At 47.1% G+C, this 13,409-nt stretch overlaps 2 protein-coding genes across 2 annotated transcripts in view; both read left to right on the forward strand.

Annotated features, from left to right (window-relative positions):
• Window positions 1-13,409, forward strand: part of LOC309335224 (vomeronasal type-2 receptor 26-like) — a gene marked incomplete at its 5' end in the record, with an annotated part of 182,495 nt that overhangs the window by 47,142 nt on the left and 121,944 nt on the right. The window lies entirely within an intron of this gene.
• LOC309336492 (alpha-2-macroglobulin-like) overlaps window positions 1-13,409 on the forward strand; it is a 65,095-nt gene that overhangs the window by 925 nt on the left and 50,761 nt on the right. Inside the window, exons 2-8 of the mRNA XM_081852286.1 lie at window positions 464-647; window positions 2,013-2,178; window positions 4,802-4,854; window positions 6,434-6,454; window positions 9,157-9,325; window positions 9,826-9,910; window positions 11,205-11,352. Coding sequence (XP_081708412.1) covers window positions 464-647; window positions 2,013-2,178; window positions 4,802-4,854; window positions 6,434-6,454; window positions 9,157-9,325; window positions 9,826-9,910; window positions 11,205-11,352 — 826 coding nt within the window. The remainder of the gene's footprint in view (window positions 1-463; window positions 648-2,012; window positions 2,179-4,801; window positions 4,855-6,433; window positions 6,455-9,156; window positions 9,326-9,825; window positions 9,911-11,204; window positions 11,353-13,409) is intronic.

Consider the following 13,409-nt stretch of genomic DNA (forward strand, 5'->3'; position numbering starts at 1 on the left):
GAGCTCACCCCGTCGCGGGAATTAGAACCGCCAACCTTCTGATCGGCAAGTCCTAGGCTCTGCAATTTAACCCACAGCGCCACCCACATCCCACTATAGCTAAATAGTCATAGTGTGACGCGGGTGGCGCTGTGGGTTAAACCAGAGAGCCTAGGACTTGCCGATAGCTAGATAGTCACGGGGAAAAACAACAGTTGGAAGGAATTTCACCAAGGCTTTTGATGGGCCATAACTATAGTTGGGGCTTTTTTCAGCCAGAACTTGCTGGAACTCAGTTCTGGCAACCTGTCAAGTGGGCTCCATTGCCATTCTAAGAGAACCAGGGAGGCGTTTATGGTGCTTTCCAGCACCTCGTTTTCTAGAAAAAATAGCCCTGGCGATAATGAGGAACCAAAAACAAAGAGCCCCCGGTGTCGTCCTCACTTCCCGGTCCCCCTGACCTTTCCTGCCCACCTCCTTCCAGGCAATACTTGGTTCTGGTGCCCTACTTGATCCACACAGAGACGCCCGAGAAGATCTGTATCCAGCTGAACCACCTGAATGAGTCGGTGACGTTGAGCATCACTCTGGAGCATGGAGGGCAGAACAGGACCCTGCTCACTGACTTGGTGACCAAGAAGGATATGTTTGGGTGCCTCCCATTCCAGGTGAGAAGAGGAGGTTAAGGGGTGATATGATAGCCATGTTCAAATATATAAAAGGATGTCACATAGAGGAGGGAGAAAGGTTGTTTTCTGCTGCTCCAGAGAAGCGGACACGGAGCAATGGATCCAAACTACAAGAAAGAAGATTCCACCTAAATATTAGGAAGAACTTCCTGACAGTGAGAGCTGTTCGACAGTGGAATTTGCTGCCAAGGAGTGTGGTGGAGTCTCCTTCTTTGGAGGTCTTTAAGCAGAGGCTTGACAACCATATGTCAGGAGTGCTCTGATGGTGTTTCCTGCTTGGCAGGGGGTTGGACTCGATGGCCCTTGTGGTCTCTTCCATCTCTATGATTCTAGGATTCTATGATTCTATCGCTTGCCATTTTGCTCTATGCGCCTAAATTGAGGTTGCCATGCTCTTCACATTGCAGCAGGCACCCTCATGCCAGCCGCTATTGTGCTCATATCCACGACTGTTGGTTCCTCTGCTGCCACGAGAGGAGCACTGGGCCATGCTGCGCTGGGGGGGGGGCACCTGCATGGGGGCTGAAGTGTAGGTGGGTTACCACGAGGCAAGACACAGTGATAACAGCAAGAACTAACAGAACTGGACAACGGGGCAAAGCAACTGCCTATATACATTTCCGAAGGCCTAGGCCACTCCCAACATGATTGGCTGTCTAAAGTTCCAAGCTGCCAATCATGACTCAGAGTTTAAGGGCCAATGGCAGAGGCCCAAATCCTGAAATGTTCTGTGATTGGATATCATGTATCGAATCAGAACGCAGGGTCTCATAATCCTTAGTCTAGACTCAAGCTCAGGCAAACACAGAGCACTGAATACCTAATAGGGGTGCCTGCTTCAAACCCCCTCAAAAATTCACACACAGAGCCATCGCCCCTCTAGCACCTCCTCTCCTCTCCATGAAAAAGATGCACCAAATACATCAAAATGCAGTATTTCCTACGCAGTCATTCCTCGGGGTGAGTAGCTTTGGGTTAAGCATTTTCGGGTGGCGCTCCGCGGCAACCCGGAAGTAAAAGAGTGCATTACTTCTGGGTTTTGCCTCTCGTGCATGCACAGATGCTCAAAATGACATCATGCACATGTGCGGAAGCAGCGAATCGTGACCCGCGCACGCGCTGACACAGGTTGTGTTCGCTTCAGGATGCGAACAGGGCTCCGGAACGGATCCCGTTCGCATCCAGAGGTACCACTGTATTAAGAAAAGGATAGGTGAGGATTAAGAATGTCACATGTGCACACTGCTTTCCAAACCAGCAGTGGGAGCCGCCTGGATTCCAGGTAAGTGGGAGTCTATACACAGACCAAGCCTGCTCCTCTATTCCTTTCCCTTCCTTCTCCAGGTTCCCAAATCCAGTGGTTTTTCTAGCCCCCCAGAGACATTCCTCACAGTGGAGGTAAAAGGGGATACGCTGCGCTTCAAGAGCCAGAAAGCTGTGCTGGTCAAAGATCTGGACACCCTACTCTTCATCCAGACAGACAAGCCCATCTACAAGCCAGGGGAGACTGGTAAGTGAGAAGCTGGGTTTACGGGAAGGGAGAACCGCTAGTTAAGCGTCCCCTTTGTAAGCAAGGCTCTCTACAGACCATGTTCAGCCTGTGAACGAGAAGCTAGAGAGAGGTGACATGATAGCCATCTTCAAATACCTGAAGGGCTGTCGTCACATGGAAGGGGGAGCAATCTTGCTCTCTGCTGCTGTTTCAGAGGGGTAAGGTGTGAACCAACGGGTTCAAAATGCAAAGAAGGAGATTCTGGAAAGAAGTCAGGGACAACTTTCTGTCGGCAAGAAACGCTCGACAGTGGAATGGGCTCTCTCAGAAGGTGGAGGACAGAAGTCTGTCCATAGTTTGGACAAAAACTGAGTATACATTACATCTGGGAAATGAGCCCAGTGGTGTAGCGTGGGGGCTGTGGCTCCGGGTGCCATTTTGTGCGGGGGTGCAAGCAGGCGCCCCCACAGCAGGCTCCTCCTTTGAGGCCTGGATCCGTGCAAGAAGGAGCTGCTCCTAGGCTGTGGTGCTTATGCCGGGCTACAGTTCCGCCGCCCACCTTCCTCAGCTGCGAGGTGCCTTGCGCCAGACTGCAGCAGCTCAGTCGCAGGGTCAGGCCTGACCTGGTGGTGGAGAGCAGGAGGAATGTGGGCAGCAGTTTCCCTCCTCCTCTTCTCCCCTGGACTGTACCACATGGGAGGGGTGCCCTCCATGCCCCTTGGGGGTGTGCCCTGCATGCCCACCCCGGACAGCATGGTCATATGCTCCGCTGCTGAATGAGTCACTAGAGGGCTGTGACAATTTGTGTCCTGGGTATGCCTGGACGATGTATTGACACATTGCCCAGGACCGGTTGGGGGGCCAGAGCATGACAGCGGCTTCACCTGGCAGTATATCGTAGGTGGGGCTTGCCTGCACCTGACTCCAGTGCCCAGTGATAGGGACAAGCTACCTCGGCCCCGGCCCCACAAGGGGCTGAGGCAGCTTGTTCCTCCCTCCACTTTTCAACATCACAATGTATTACCATATAGGGAGCTGGTGGGGCTGTGGTCTAAACCAGTGTTCCCCAACCTTGGGCCTCCAGCTGTTTTTGGACTACAATTCCCATCATCCTTGACCACTGGTCTTGCTAGCGAGGGATGATGGGAGTTGTAGTCCAAAAACAGCTGGAGGCCCAGACACAAGATCTACCCACCCGGGAAGAATGGCAGATGAAAGTGATGGCCTATATGGAACTAGCGGAAATGACTGGCAGAATCCGAAACCAAGGTGAAGAGTCGGTGGAAGAAGATTGGGAAAAAAATATCTTCAGAAACATTGCAAAATTAAGGAATGTTAGAAGGATGTTGGAATGAAGTAATGTGGTTTTAGCAGAAATGATATAAAGGATTAGGTAAAAATGGATTTGTTAATTGGTGAAAGACGAGAATGGAAAATTACAGTATATTAAGATAAATTAATAGGATAAAAACAAAGCTGGAAAGGATTTGCTGAAATATCTAATTGAACTAGAATACAAAAAAGGGAGGTGTGAGGAGGTCAAGGAAATAAGCAAAGGAAAGCAAGTTATGTAAAGGTTTGATCTGTGTTTTTCTTTTTTTAAAATTGCTTGTATTTTTTCTGTCTTTTTTATTTTTCTTTCTTTTTTCTTTTTTCTCTTTGTAATCTTTAAAAGTTGAATAAATATTATTTAAAAAACAAAAAACAAAAACAGCTGGAGGCCCAAGGTTGGGGAACACTGGTCTAAACCACTGATCCTCTTGGGCTTGCCAATCAGAAGGTCGGCAGTTCAGATCCCCATGGTGGTGTGAGCTCCCATTGCTCTGTCCCAGCTCCTGCCAACCTAGCAGTTTGAAAGCATGCCAGTGCAAGTAGATAAATAAGTACCACTCTGGCGGGAAGGTAAATGGCATTTCCATGCGCTCTGGTTTCCATCACGGTGTTCCGTTGTGCCAGAAGCGGTTTGTTCATGCTGGCCACATGACCTGGAAAGCTGTCTGTGGACAAATGCTGGCTCCCTCGGCCTGAAAGTGAGATGAACACCATAACCCCATAGTCACCTTTGACTGGACTTAACTAGCCCTGGGCTCTTTAGACTCGTCTGCCCATGCACTGTCTGAAACCCAAGGGGCGCAGTGGTTGTAAGATGCAAAATAAATTGGCATTATTTTCAGTTCTTGTAGCCCATTGCATCTCTATGTGGACACACCAGAGACTGAGCATGTCCTCTTCCACTGAATACTCTGTGCTTGTTAGGGGCAACAGAATGGGGCTTCAAAGGGCACTTACCAGATTATCACTATATTGGGGTTTGAATTGCACACCTGCAGGTTCAAGTTATGTAATGATAGTTGATTGGGAAGTCTTGCATAAGAAACCTGCTTTCTCCAAAGGTCTCACTTTGATGTCATCTGTTCTCCCTACAAACAAATCAGAACGAATGCACCTTGAGCAGTTTGAATGGGAACCCATGAAGAACGGGCCCCTTTTGTATTTGTGCTGAGTGATGCCTGCTGTTTGGGGATTCCTTTTATATACATATTTATCTGCACGCAGAGCACCCATGCTACAAATCAGCCACAAGTCATCAGGACACAACTGCAATTGAACTTGCTTTTTAAAAATCTTATTTCCTTTCCAGTTCATTTTCGTGTTGCCACCCTGGATGAAAGTTTCCGACCTGTTACTGGAAAAGTGAGTTTTTCTCAGTGCCAAAGTATGATATGCAGATGGGTGATCAGAGGGTAATACCCATTTATTTAATTATTTAATGTTAATTAAAGCATCAGTTCAGACCAAAAAGAGCACCACTAGGACACTTGATGCTAGGAGCTAAATCCTGTACTAACATAACCCTGGAGCTAAATTCTAAAGGTAGAAACTCTGTTTTTTTAAAACCAAACCAAACCAAACCAAACCAGTTTTCAGCTCTGTGGAAGGAGTAAATTATAGTTCCACACAGTACAGATCTGGTTAATGGAAAAGTCAGTTTAGATTTTATTTTTTAAAAATAAAGATAGGCTTCTTCTTTTTTTTCAAAAAGTTCATTTTGAATTTCAATCTTCCTAAGGTTAAAAGGGTTAGGTGGTTTGGTTTTTAAGGTGAAAAATGACTCAGCTGAAAGTTTCAGCTTTCAGCTCAGTTGAAAACCAGCTTAAAAAACTGATTCAGTTTATCAAAGTGAGATTATAAGTGGGAAAACTGTTAAAGTCGCAAACCAACTTTGCTGCCTCCTTAATATCACTGAGTAGCTGGCCAGCGGAGCTTTTCTCTGTGCTGAGGGGACTGCCGACACCTGTCCCTGAAAACAGGGACGATCAGGCACCTGTCGTGACACGTTTGTCAGGCAATTTGAGGAAAAGCTCTCTCCACTTCATGTTGAGTGGAATGCTGCCATTATTGCAGCGGCAGGTGAAGTATTTGACATACTACCTTGCCGATCCTGCAGAATTGGTTTCAGTCAAAGAGGCCTGAGGAGGTGGACAAGAATGGGCCCTGCTTTACTTGTTAGAATTGCTGTTTCATTTGCTTTCATATAGTTGTTTTACTGGATTTCGGTTTCATTTTTTTAAAAAAAAATAGTTTCAAAATAAGATTTGCAAATGCAATAAATGAAACATTGAACTAAAATACATCATAAAAGCAACCATAATGACAAGAGGAGTAAAAATGCATCATCATCAACATCAAGCTTTAAAAAGAATGAAGAGTGTGATGAATGAATGTTGGGATACAACATTCGTATTTATACAAAATATATCAGGTATTCATAAGTGTTGCCAGATAAAATTGTATTGAGTAGGAACATGCCAAACACGAGATTGTTTGGTCATATGAATCGCAAACAGCCTCAAAACAGATGTAAAGTCTGAAGGGGCCACATTGCCCCTGCCAGCACCTTATTCTATGGGTCAGTTTTTTAGAAATGGGAATAAACTCAACTTTTTCAAACCATAAGTTCCAAGAGTGAAAAAGATGAGTTCTTCTATCCTTGAGAGAGTGTTAGGTGAGCGGGGACCAGCAGATATCAAATTAATAGTTGACAGAGTTTTCTTCTTTTTCTTTAATGGATATTGCTTCTATGTTGCCCATAGTATACACCACTAGGGTCCCCCCCTCCATATTAAGCTGTTTAGAAAAGCTTTAAAAGGAATAAATAAGCATAAAAAACTGCTGGGGAGGTTGTGTGGTGGGATTTGCCTTTGAGGTAGTTTCTCATTCATTGTCATCTCTGATTTCTCTCCCTGCCCCCTTCTATCTTTTGCTTCCACAGGTCCCATTGATTTACCTCCAGGTAAGTGGCCAGTTCATTTTCACCTCTCATCATAAGAACCTATAGCTAGATTGGGGGCAGGGAAACAACGTGCAAAGCAGAATGCAGCTATCCTTTGACATTCACATTTATCAGAATTTTGCGATGCAGTTCTCCAGCCGATGTTACCTTGGATAATCTCGGGCAAATATTTGCTACAAACAGAAAAAAGGGGGTTTAGCTATTAACTGTGGCTACAATAATCCAAACTACCTGTCAGCAAGTTCTGTTTAACTCAACAGGGCTTGCTTTAGAGTTGCTTTAGAGTTAAAAAACTATATGTCTTTTTGTAAATAATAAATAATAATAATAAATTTCATTTATATCCCGCCCTCCCCAGCTGAAGCCAGGCTCAGGGTGGCTAACAACAATAAAACAATACAGCAGTCTAAAATCATTTCATTATAAAATTAATTCAAATCAAATTGATGGCAATCATTGGGCTAGAGTTCTGTGAAGATTGCCAAAGGAGGGAGGTCAGGCTGTGCCCTGGCCAAAGGCTTGGTGGAACAGCTCTGCCTTGCAGGCCCTGCGGAAAGATGTCAAGTCCCGCAGGGCCCTAGTCTCTTGTGACAGAGCGTTCCACCAGATTGGGGCCACAGCTGAAAAAGCCCTGGCTCTGGTTGAGGCCAGCCTAACCTCTCTGTGGCCCGGGACCTTCAAGATGTTTTTGTTTGAAGACCGTAAGTTCCTCTGTGGGACATACCAGGAGAGGTGGTCCCGTAGGTACGAGGGTCCTAGGCCTTCAACACCTGAAGGCAGCTTTTAATGTTTGGTGCATTCCACCCAGCACCCTGCTCTGTATTTTGTCAGAAACTGACCAGAGTGGCTAGGGTTTAAGAATTGTTGTTGCTGTTGTTGTTATTTAGAGTGCAGGTGCTTAGGAGGTTGTGCTGAATGTAAAAAGGACATGAAGAAGGATTTATCTTCTCCCTGGCCCCCTTGCAAAAATAAAAATCTATTAATCAGCTTGTTGTAAAATAAAGAAAAGTCAGGTCCTGGATAGAATCAACTCAGCTGAAAACTAGCTTAGCTCCATTGCTTTGGGTTCGAGATCCTCTGGAAGGAGAGGATCTGCAATTTATCTGCAATTTATTTAAATCAGTATATCCCAGGCATAGGCAAGCTCAGCCCTCCAGATGTTTTGGAACTACAACTCCCATCATCCCTAGCCAACAGAACCAGTGGTCAGGGGTGATGGGAGTTGTAGTCCCAAAACATCTGGAGGGCCGAGTTTGCCTATGCCTGGTATAAGGCGCACCTACTTTTTGGGGGGGAGAATTCAAGAAAAAAAATACCTCCAGCCCCATAGAGCAGGTCGGGAGCAGCGGGGCTGGTGGGGGAAGCCTGGGTCCCCCCCCCCAGCCCCAGGGACCACACATTAGCTCCATAAGACGCACAGACATTTCCCCTTAGATTTTAAGAGGGAAAAAGTGTGTCTTATGGAGCTGAAAATACGGTATATCCTATTACACATTCAGCTTCCAGACTTGGTAGGTGGCCTTGTTGTAACTTGTCCTGGCAAAGGGCAGGAAAGAAATGATGGTGATGATGGGGTGACGAGGAGGAGTCTAGCTTCAGCAGGCTGTGAGGTTCTCGTTGCCCGCCTGCCTCCCCTTCTCCCAGCCCCTCAGGAGTGAATTTGTTTGCATGGTTCCTCAAACAAACCCTCTGTCTGTTGAAATTGCTGGTTAATTGTCAACGAAGCCCCTCTTTGGAGGGTTTGAAGTAGGGCTGTGTGCAAGCCTGTTGAGCTGCCCCCGATTTGCAGCCCCTGGATCCGGCCAATGCTCCCTGTGGCTAGAAAACTCCCCTTCTGTGCCGACAGAGCAGCTCTGGGATCCTAGGAGCCAACTCCACGCCCAATAAAATATCTGTGGGGGCTGGGTTCCCCAAAGTTGATAGGCATTCAAATGGTGTGCGTGTGGCATGTCTTCTGGTCAGTTATGTGGGGCAGAGCTTACCTGGGCCTCCCCAATATTTATGCATTGGCACCCCTTTCTGAGCTGCTGCAGAATCCCTACTGCAAATATAATAGCAGCAGACCCTCCAAATGTCCCTACTTTCCAGGGACAGCCCTAATTTAGAGAAGCTGTCCCAGTTTCTGATTTCATCCTGGAATGTCCCTCTTTTCCTTAGGATGTCTCTGTTTTCATTGGAGAAATGTTGGAGGGTATGGAGTTATCCTACCCCTGACCTATATAAAGGCAATCCTGTATAGGGTAGTTTATTAAATGTTTAATGTTTATATATATATATATATTATATGTTGGAAGTTGCCCAGAGTGGCTGGGGCAACCCAGTAAGATTTGTGGGGTATAAATAGTAAAAATCATCATTATGGAATGGGACACCCCTATTTTCATCAGAGAAATGTTGGAGGGTATGTGGCAGGTGTTTGACCACCTGTGATCCTGAATGCTGGTGGCATCTCATAGTTTATGTACTGAAGTGTTGACCCCAATACTCCCCTTTCATGCCTATTGTGTGGTTCTAGAGCTCTAGAGACAGGGACCTTGCGTGGTCCCTGCTGCAGAAATAGCAATTGCTTTCCAACTCACCTACCCCAGATCATTACACCACTGGATATGTCCCAGCCTTGTCCTCTTCTGGAGCCAGAAACAGCAGTCCCTCCTTTTAACCTGTGTGATTCCCCACACCCTTAACTTTCTTGTGACTTCCAGGATCCCAAGAACAACCGCTTGATGCAGTGGACCGAAGTGGAGCTGAAAGGGGGCCTGGTTCAGCTCTCCTTCCCTCTCGGCTCTGAGCCCCCCCAAGGCACCTACCGACTGAAGGTGCAGAAAGTCACCAATGCATGGGAGGAGAGAGCCTTTGAAGTGTCGGAATATGGTGAGGAGGATGGAAAGGTCCCAATTGGGCTGCAGGGTATTGAGCACCCAGGACGCTGAGCAGAAGCGGGTTGGGGTTCGTGATGTATCTCTCCCTTCATTTATTTTTCCTGCTGCCTTGTGGAGTTTGCACCCAACAGGGGCAAATTATAATGAGAAGTGAGGTCACAGGGAACCAGGCAGAGGGCCTTCTCAGTGGTGGCACCCACCCTGTGGAACACCCTCCCATCAGATGTGAAGGAAATAAGCAACTATCTGACTTTTAGAAGACATCTGAAGGCAGCCCTGTTTAGGGAAGCCTTTAATGTTTGAAGTTTTATCGTGTTTTTAATATTCTGTTGGGAACCGCCCAGAATGGCTGGGTAATAATAATAATAATAATAATAATAATAATAATACAGTGGAGGAACAGCCGATAGGCTGTTTTGGAATCTTAGAGGTGAGGTTTGCAAGTCCAGCCAAAGCTTTCCTTCACCTCCCCTCTTCTCTCCCCTTCTGTAGTATTACCCAAATTCAAAGTTGTGGTGAAGGCACCTGAGGTCATCACAATTCTGGCCGAGGAACTGGAAGTGACTGTTTGTGGAGTGTAAGTGGGACTTCTCGGTGGGACGAGGGTAGTGGTTCCCAAAGTTAGCAGTACAGCCCCCTGGAGGGTGGTGGGGAGGCAACCTAGGGGAGATGCTGGGAGGCAACGGGGTGTTGGTGGTGGGTGCTGCAAGTGGTGAGTCAGGACTCCTGCTAAGTGACTTTAAACCAGAAGTTGAGAAACTGGCATCACTTCAAGTCCATCCATCACATTCAGAATTTACCTCATTGTGGTTACTAAATGTGGTATCTGTCAGGAGTTCAGCCTACACTCGAGGACGACCCTGGCAGAGACACATGTCCGACAGGCATGTTCCCTCCCTCCTGGTTGATTGTTTGGGAGTTTCAAAAGCTTTCTTCTCCCTGAACATCACAGCGACCGATGCCAACCGACACTGGCACATTTAGGGATCCGCAGAGTTTGCACACCTTGCATGACAGACCTCAGCAACTCAGCATTTGGGCTAATCTACTTTATTTACATATAAACATGCACGGAGCACTGCAACATGGCTCCCTCTCTCTCTAGCATCAGACAGCAAAGAGAAAAAGAACAAAGGACAATAGTCCCACTTCACGGAACACAGTAACACAAACATCCTGTCTCCGGTATATTTCCCAACATACACCGTCATGTGAAATCCTATGACTGCAATCATGGAGCAGGAATTCTAACAGTATCTAAGACCCTTTCTCTACCACAGACCCTGGAGAGAAGCTGCTGGAAGTCAGAGTAGACAATATTGGTCTAGAGGGATGGAAAGTCCAATCTAGTAACTTCTTCACCAAACTCCGGACAATAAGCACCCACGAAAAATATACATATAAATATTTTTTTAAAAAAGGCAGTCCTGTCCTGTCAATGTTCCCTATATCTCTGTATCCCTTCTGAGGTCTTCCCCACACTAACTTCCACACAACCAGGGCTGTCTTTAGCACATGTGGCACCAGGGTGCAAAAAACGGCCCAGCAACCGGGTGTCCCACACCCCTAGTGCCTATAGGTAAGCTGACCCTGCACACAACTCTGTGTCGGAGCAGTTTTTCTTACACCCCAGAGTTTCTCCCCACAAAAATCTGCTCTTTAAAGCTGAAATGCAACAAATATGGATTTTCCGTGGTTTGCCATTTGCTCCGATTCAGCGGTAGAGAGTGGGTTTTCACAGGGAAAGCTCTGGAGAAAAAATAACCCCCAAAATGAGCACTCAGAGATTTAAAGCATAGATCCTGACTGCAAAGCACAGAGGAAAAGTAAGTGTAAATAAGCCCTTGAACAATGACTGTTTCTGTCTCCAGGTACACCTATGGGATGCCCGTTCCTGGCCAGGTGAAGATACGTGTTTGCCGGAAATACAACGATGCCGCAAACCGACGGTACAGCAGTTACACAAGCTCATGTTCCTGGGCAGAGCTGAGGGGTGTATGTGAAGAGTTCAGTGGTGAGGTGAGTCTCCAAAATAAAACTTAGGCTCAATACAGATTTACAGTCTTAGCTGGAAAGGGTTGCAGCTCAGTAGAAGAACATCTCCTTTGCATGCAGGAGGTCTCAGGTCTGATTCTCAGCATCCCCAGTTAGGGCTAGGAGTTAAAAGAAGCTAAAGGAAGACTTGGACAGCCAAAGCTTTCTCAGTGGTGACAACATGCCCCAGCAGAGGACTTGATTTCTGCCAGAAGCTGGACTTTTAGTGCTGTAGCTCCAGCCATCTGAACTAAGTTACCAGTTGAAATTAGACCACTATCCAAACCATTTGGGCAGCTATTTCACACACACCCCAAACAACAACAACAACAACAACAACAAGAAGTCTTCTCCTGGAGTGAGAGTCAGCCATTCTACATATAGCATATAGATGACCCTTGGGGTCCATTCCAACTCTTCACTTCTATGATTCCATGTTCTTTGAATTCTATAAATGGCTTTATTGTTGTTGAGGCGTTCACAAAGTAAAGGAAGGATTGAACTCTGATTAATAAGAATACACACAGAGGCTTGAAGCAGCAAGACTCTGGGAAGGGTGCGTATGGTAGTCTCTCTCTGAGTCTCCAGCCCCCCTCGGCCCAGGTCGTTTTATGCACAAAAGAACTTTTTACAGAGTGTTCGTAAGAACCAATCAGATTTCCTCTGAGCATTTAAACAAACCCCAAGTGGGGACAAAGTTCAACTATAAACACTAGTTAGGCATGCATACTTTGGAGTAAATGAATGAAAACAACAAAGGGGTGCATGCAGCAACCCTGAAGGTCATAAACAATCAGTACACCTGATAAGAAGGATGGCCAGGAGGACAGTGACCATTATCACCTTAATGTGAAACCTGTTTCCTGGCCCTAAGATTAACATCCAAAGATTAATATATAAGAAAGCTACATCGACGAAACTGCCCATTATCTTTGAGGACCCAGGACGCCTGCCTGTCTAAGTGTGTACGTGACTTGTGAAGCAAGAGAGAAATGGGCAGTAGAGGAAATGGCCAGAGGTCCAGAGGGTTGTGGGATTTGATCAGAAATTATTGTCAATGAATCAAACCCAGTCAACACAATGCATTCATCATGGACACAAAGGCTTGATGCATATTTTATAATTCCTCATAGTAATCCCACCCAGTGGCGTAGCGTGGGTTGTCAGCACCCGGGGCAAGGCAAGTCATTTGCGCCCCCTAACCCGGGGCAAGGCAAGTAATTTGCGCCCCCTAACCCGGGGCAAGGCAAGTAATTTGCGCCCCCTAACCCGGGGCAAGGCAAGTCATTTGCGCCCCTAACCCCTAGCCTGCCGCCGCTGCCAGCTTCTTCTTGCTGCTGCCTGGGCTGGGGTATTTACGGTAAGGTAGCCACGGCGGCAGCAGTGGGTCCGTGTCAGGTGATCTGAGGCGAGTTGCCGCTGGCGCTGCCGCCCAAACGACACCGCTTGCCCGGAGGAGGGCAGAGAGGCGAGGAAAATGCAACATGGCCCAGCAGCTGCAGCAGCAGCAGCGGCGGCGGCGCTGTGAGGAGGGGCTGCCTGGCGCGCCCTCCGCGGCCCTGACGCACGGGGACCGCGGCGAGCGCTGAGAGCCGCTGCCTGCCGGACGCCTTCAGCCCGGACGCGCGCACAGCTTGTCGGTTCCGCGAGACATGGGGCTCTGCTACAGCCTGCGCCCGAGGCTCTTTGGCGACTCCGGAGGCAGCGAGCGCCCCCCCCCCGATGTTGCGTCCGGTGCGGCTGGCCCCCCCCTGCACCCCCCACGCTACGCCACTGATCCCACCTGACCCCACACTCTGGATATTTGCACTCCTACAGCTGTTTGTTGCTTTTGTTTTTAATTTGGGATGATGTTGTTTATTTATTTAAATGACTTTTACAGCTTGCTTTCGCCCCACAAAAACCTCAGAAGTGGCTTGCTGAAAAATAAAATTCACTAATAAAAATAACTATAGCATTTAAAATATAAAACACAGCAGCATTAATACCAACATTTAAAAATAATAATTTCACAGTGCTCTCTGAAACAAAATAAAAAGGGG

The sequence above is a fragment of the Podarcis erhardii genome (genome assembly GCF_964252035.2).
Source record: "Podarcis erhardii genome assembly, chromosome: 2".
In the NCBI taxonomy this organism is placed as follows: domain Eukaryota; kingdom Metazoa; phylum Chordata; class Lepidosauria; order Squamata; family Lacertidae; genus Podarcis; species Podarcis erhardii.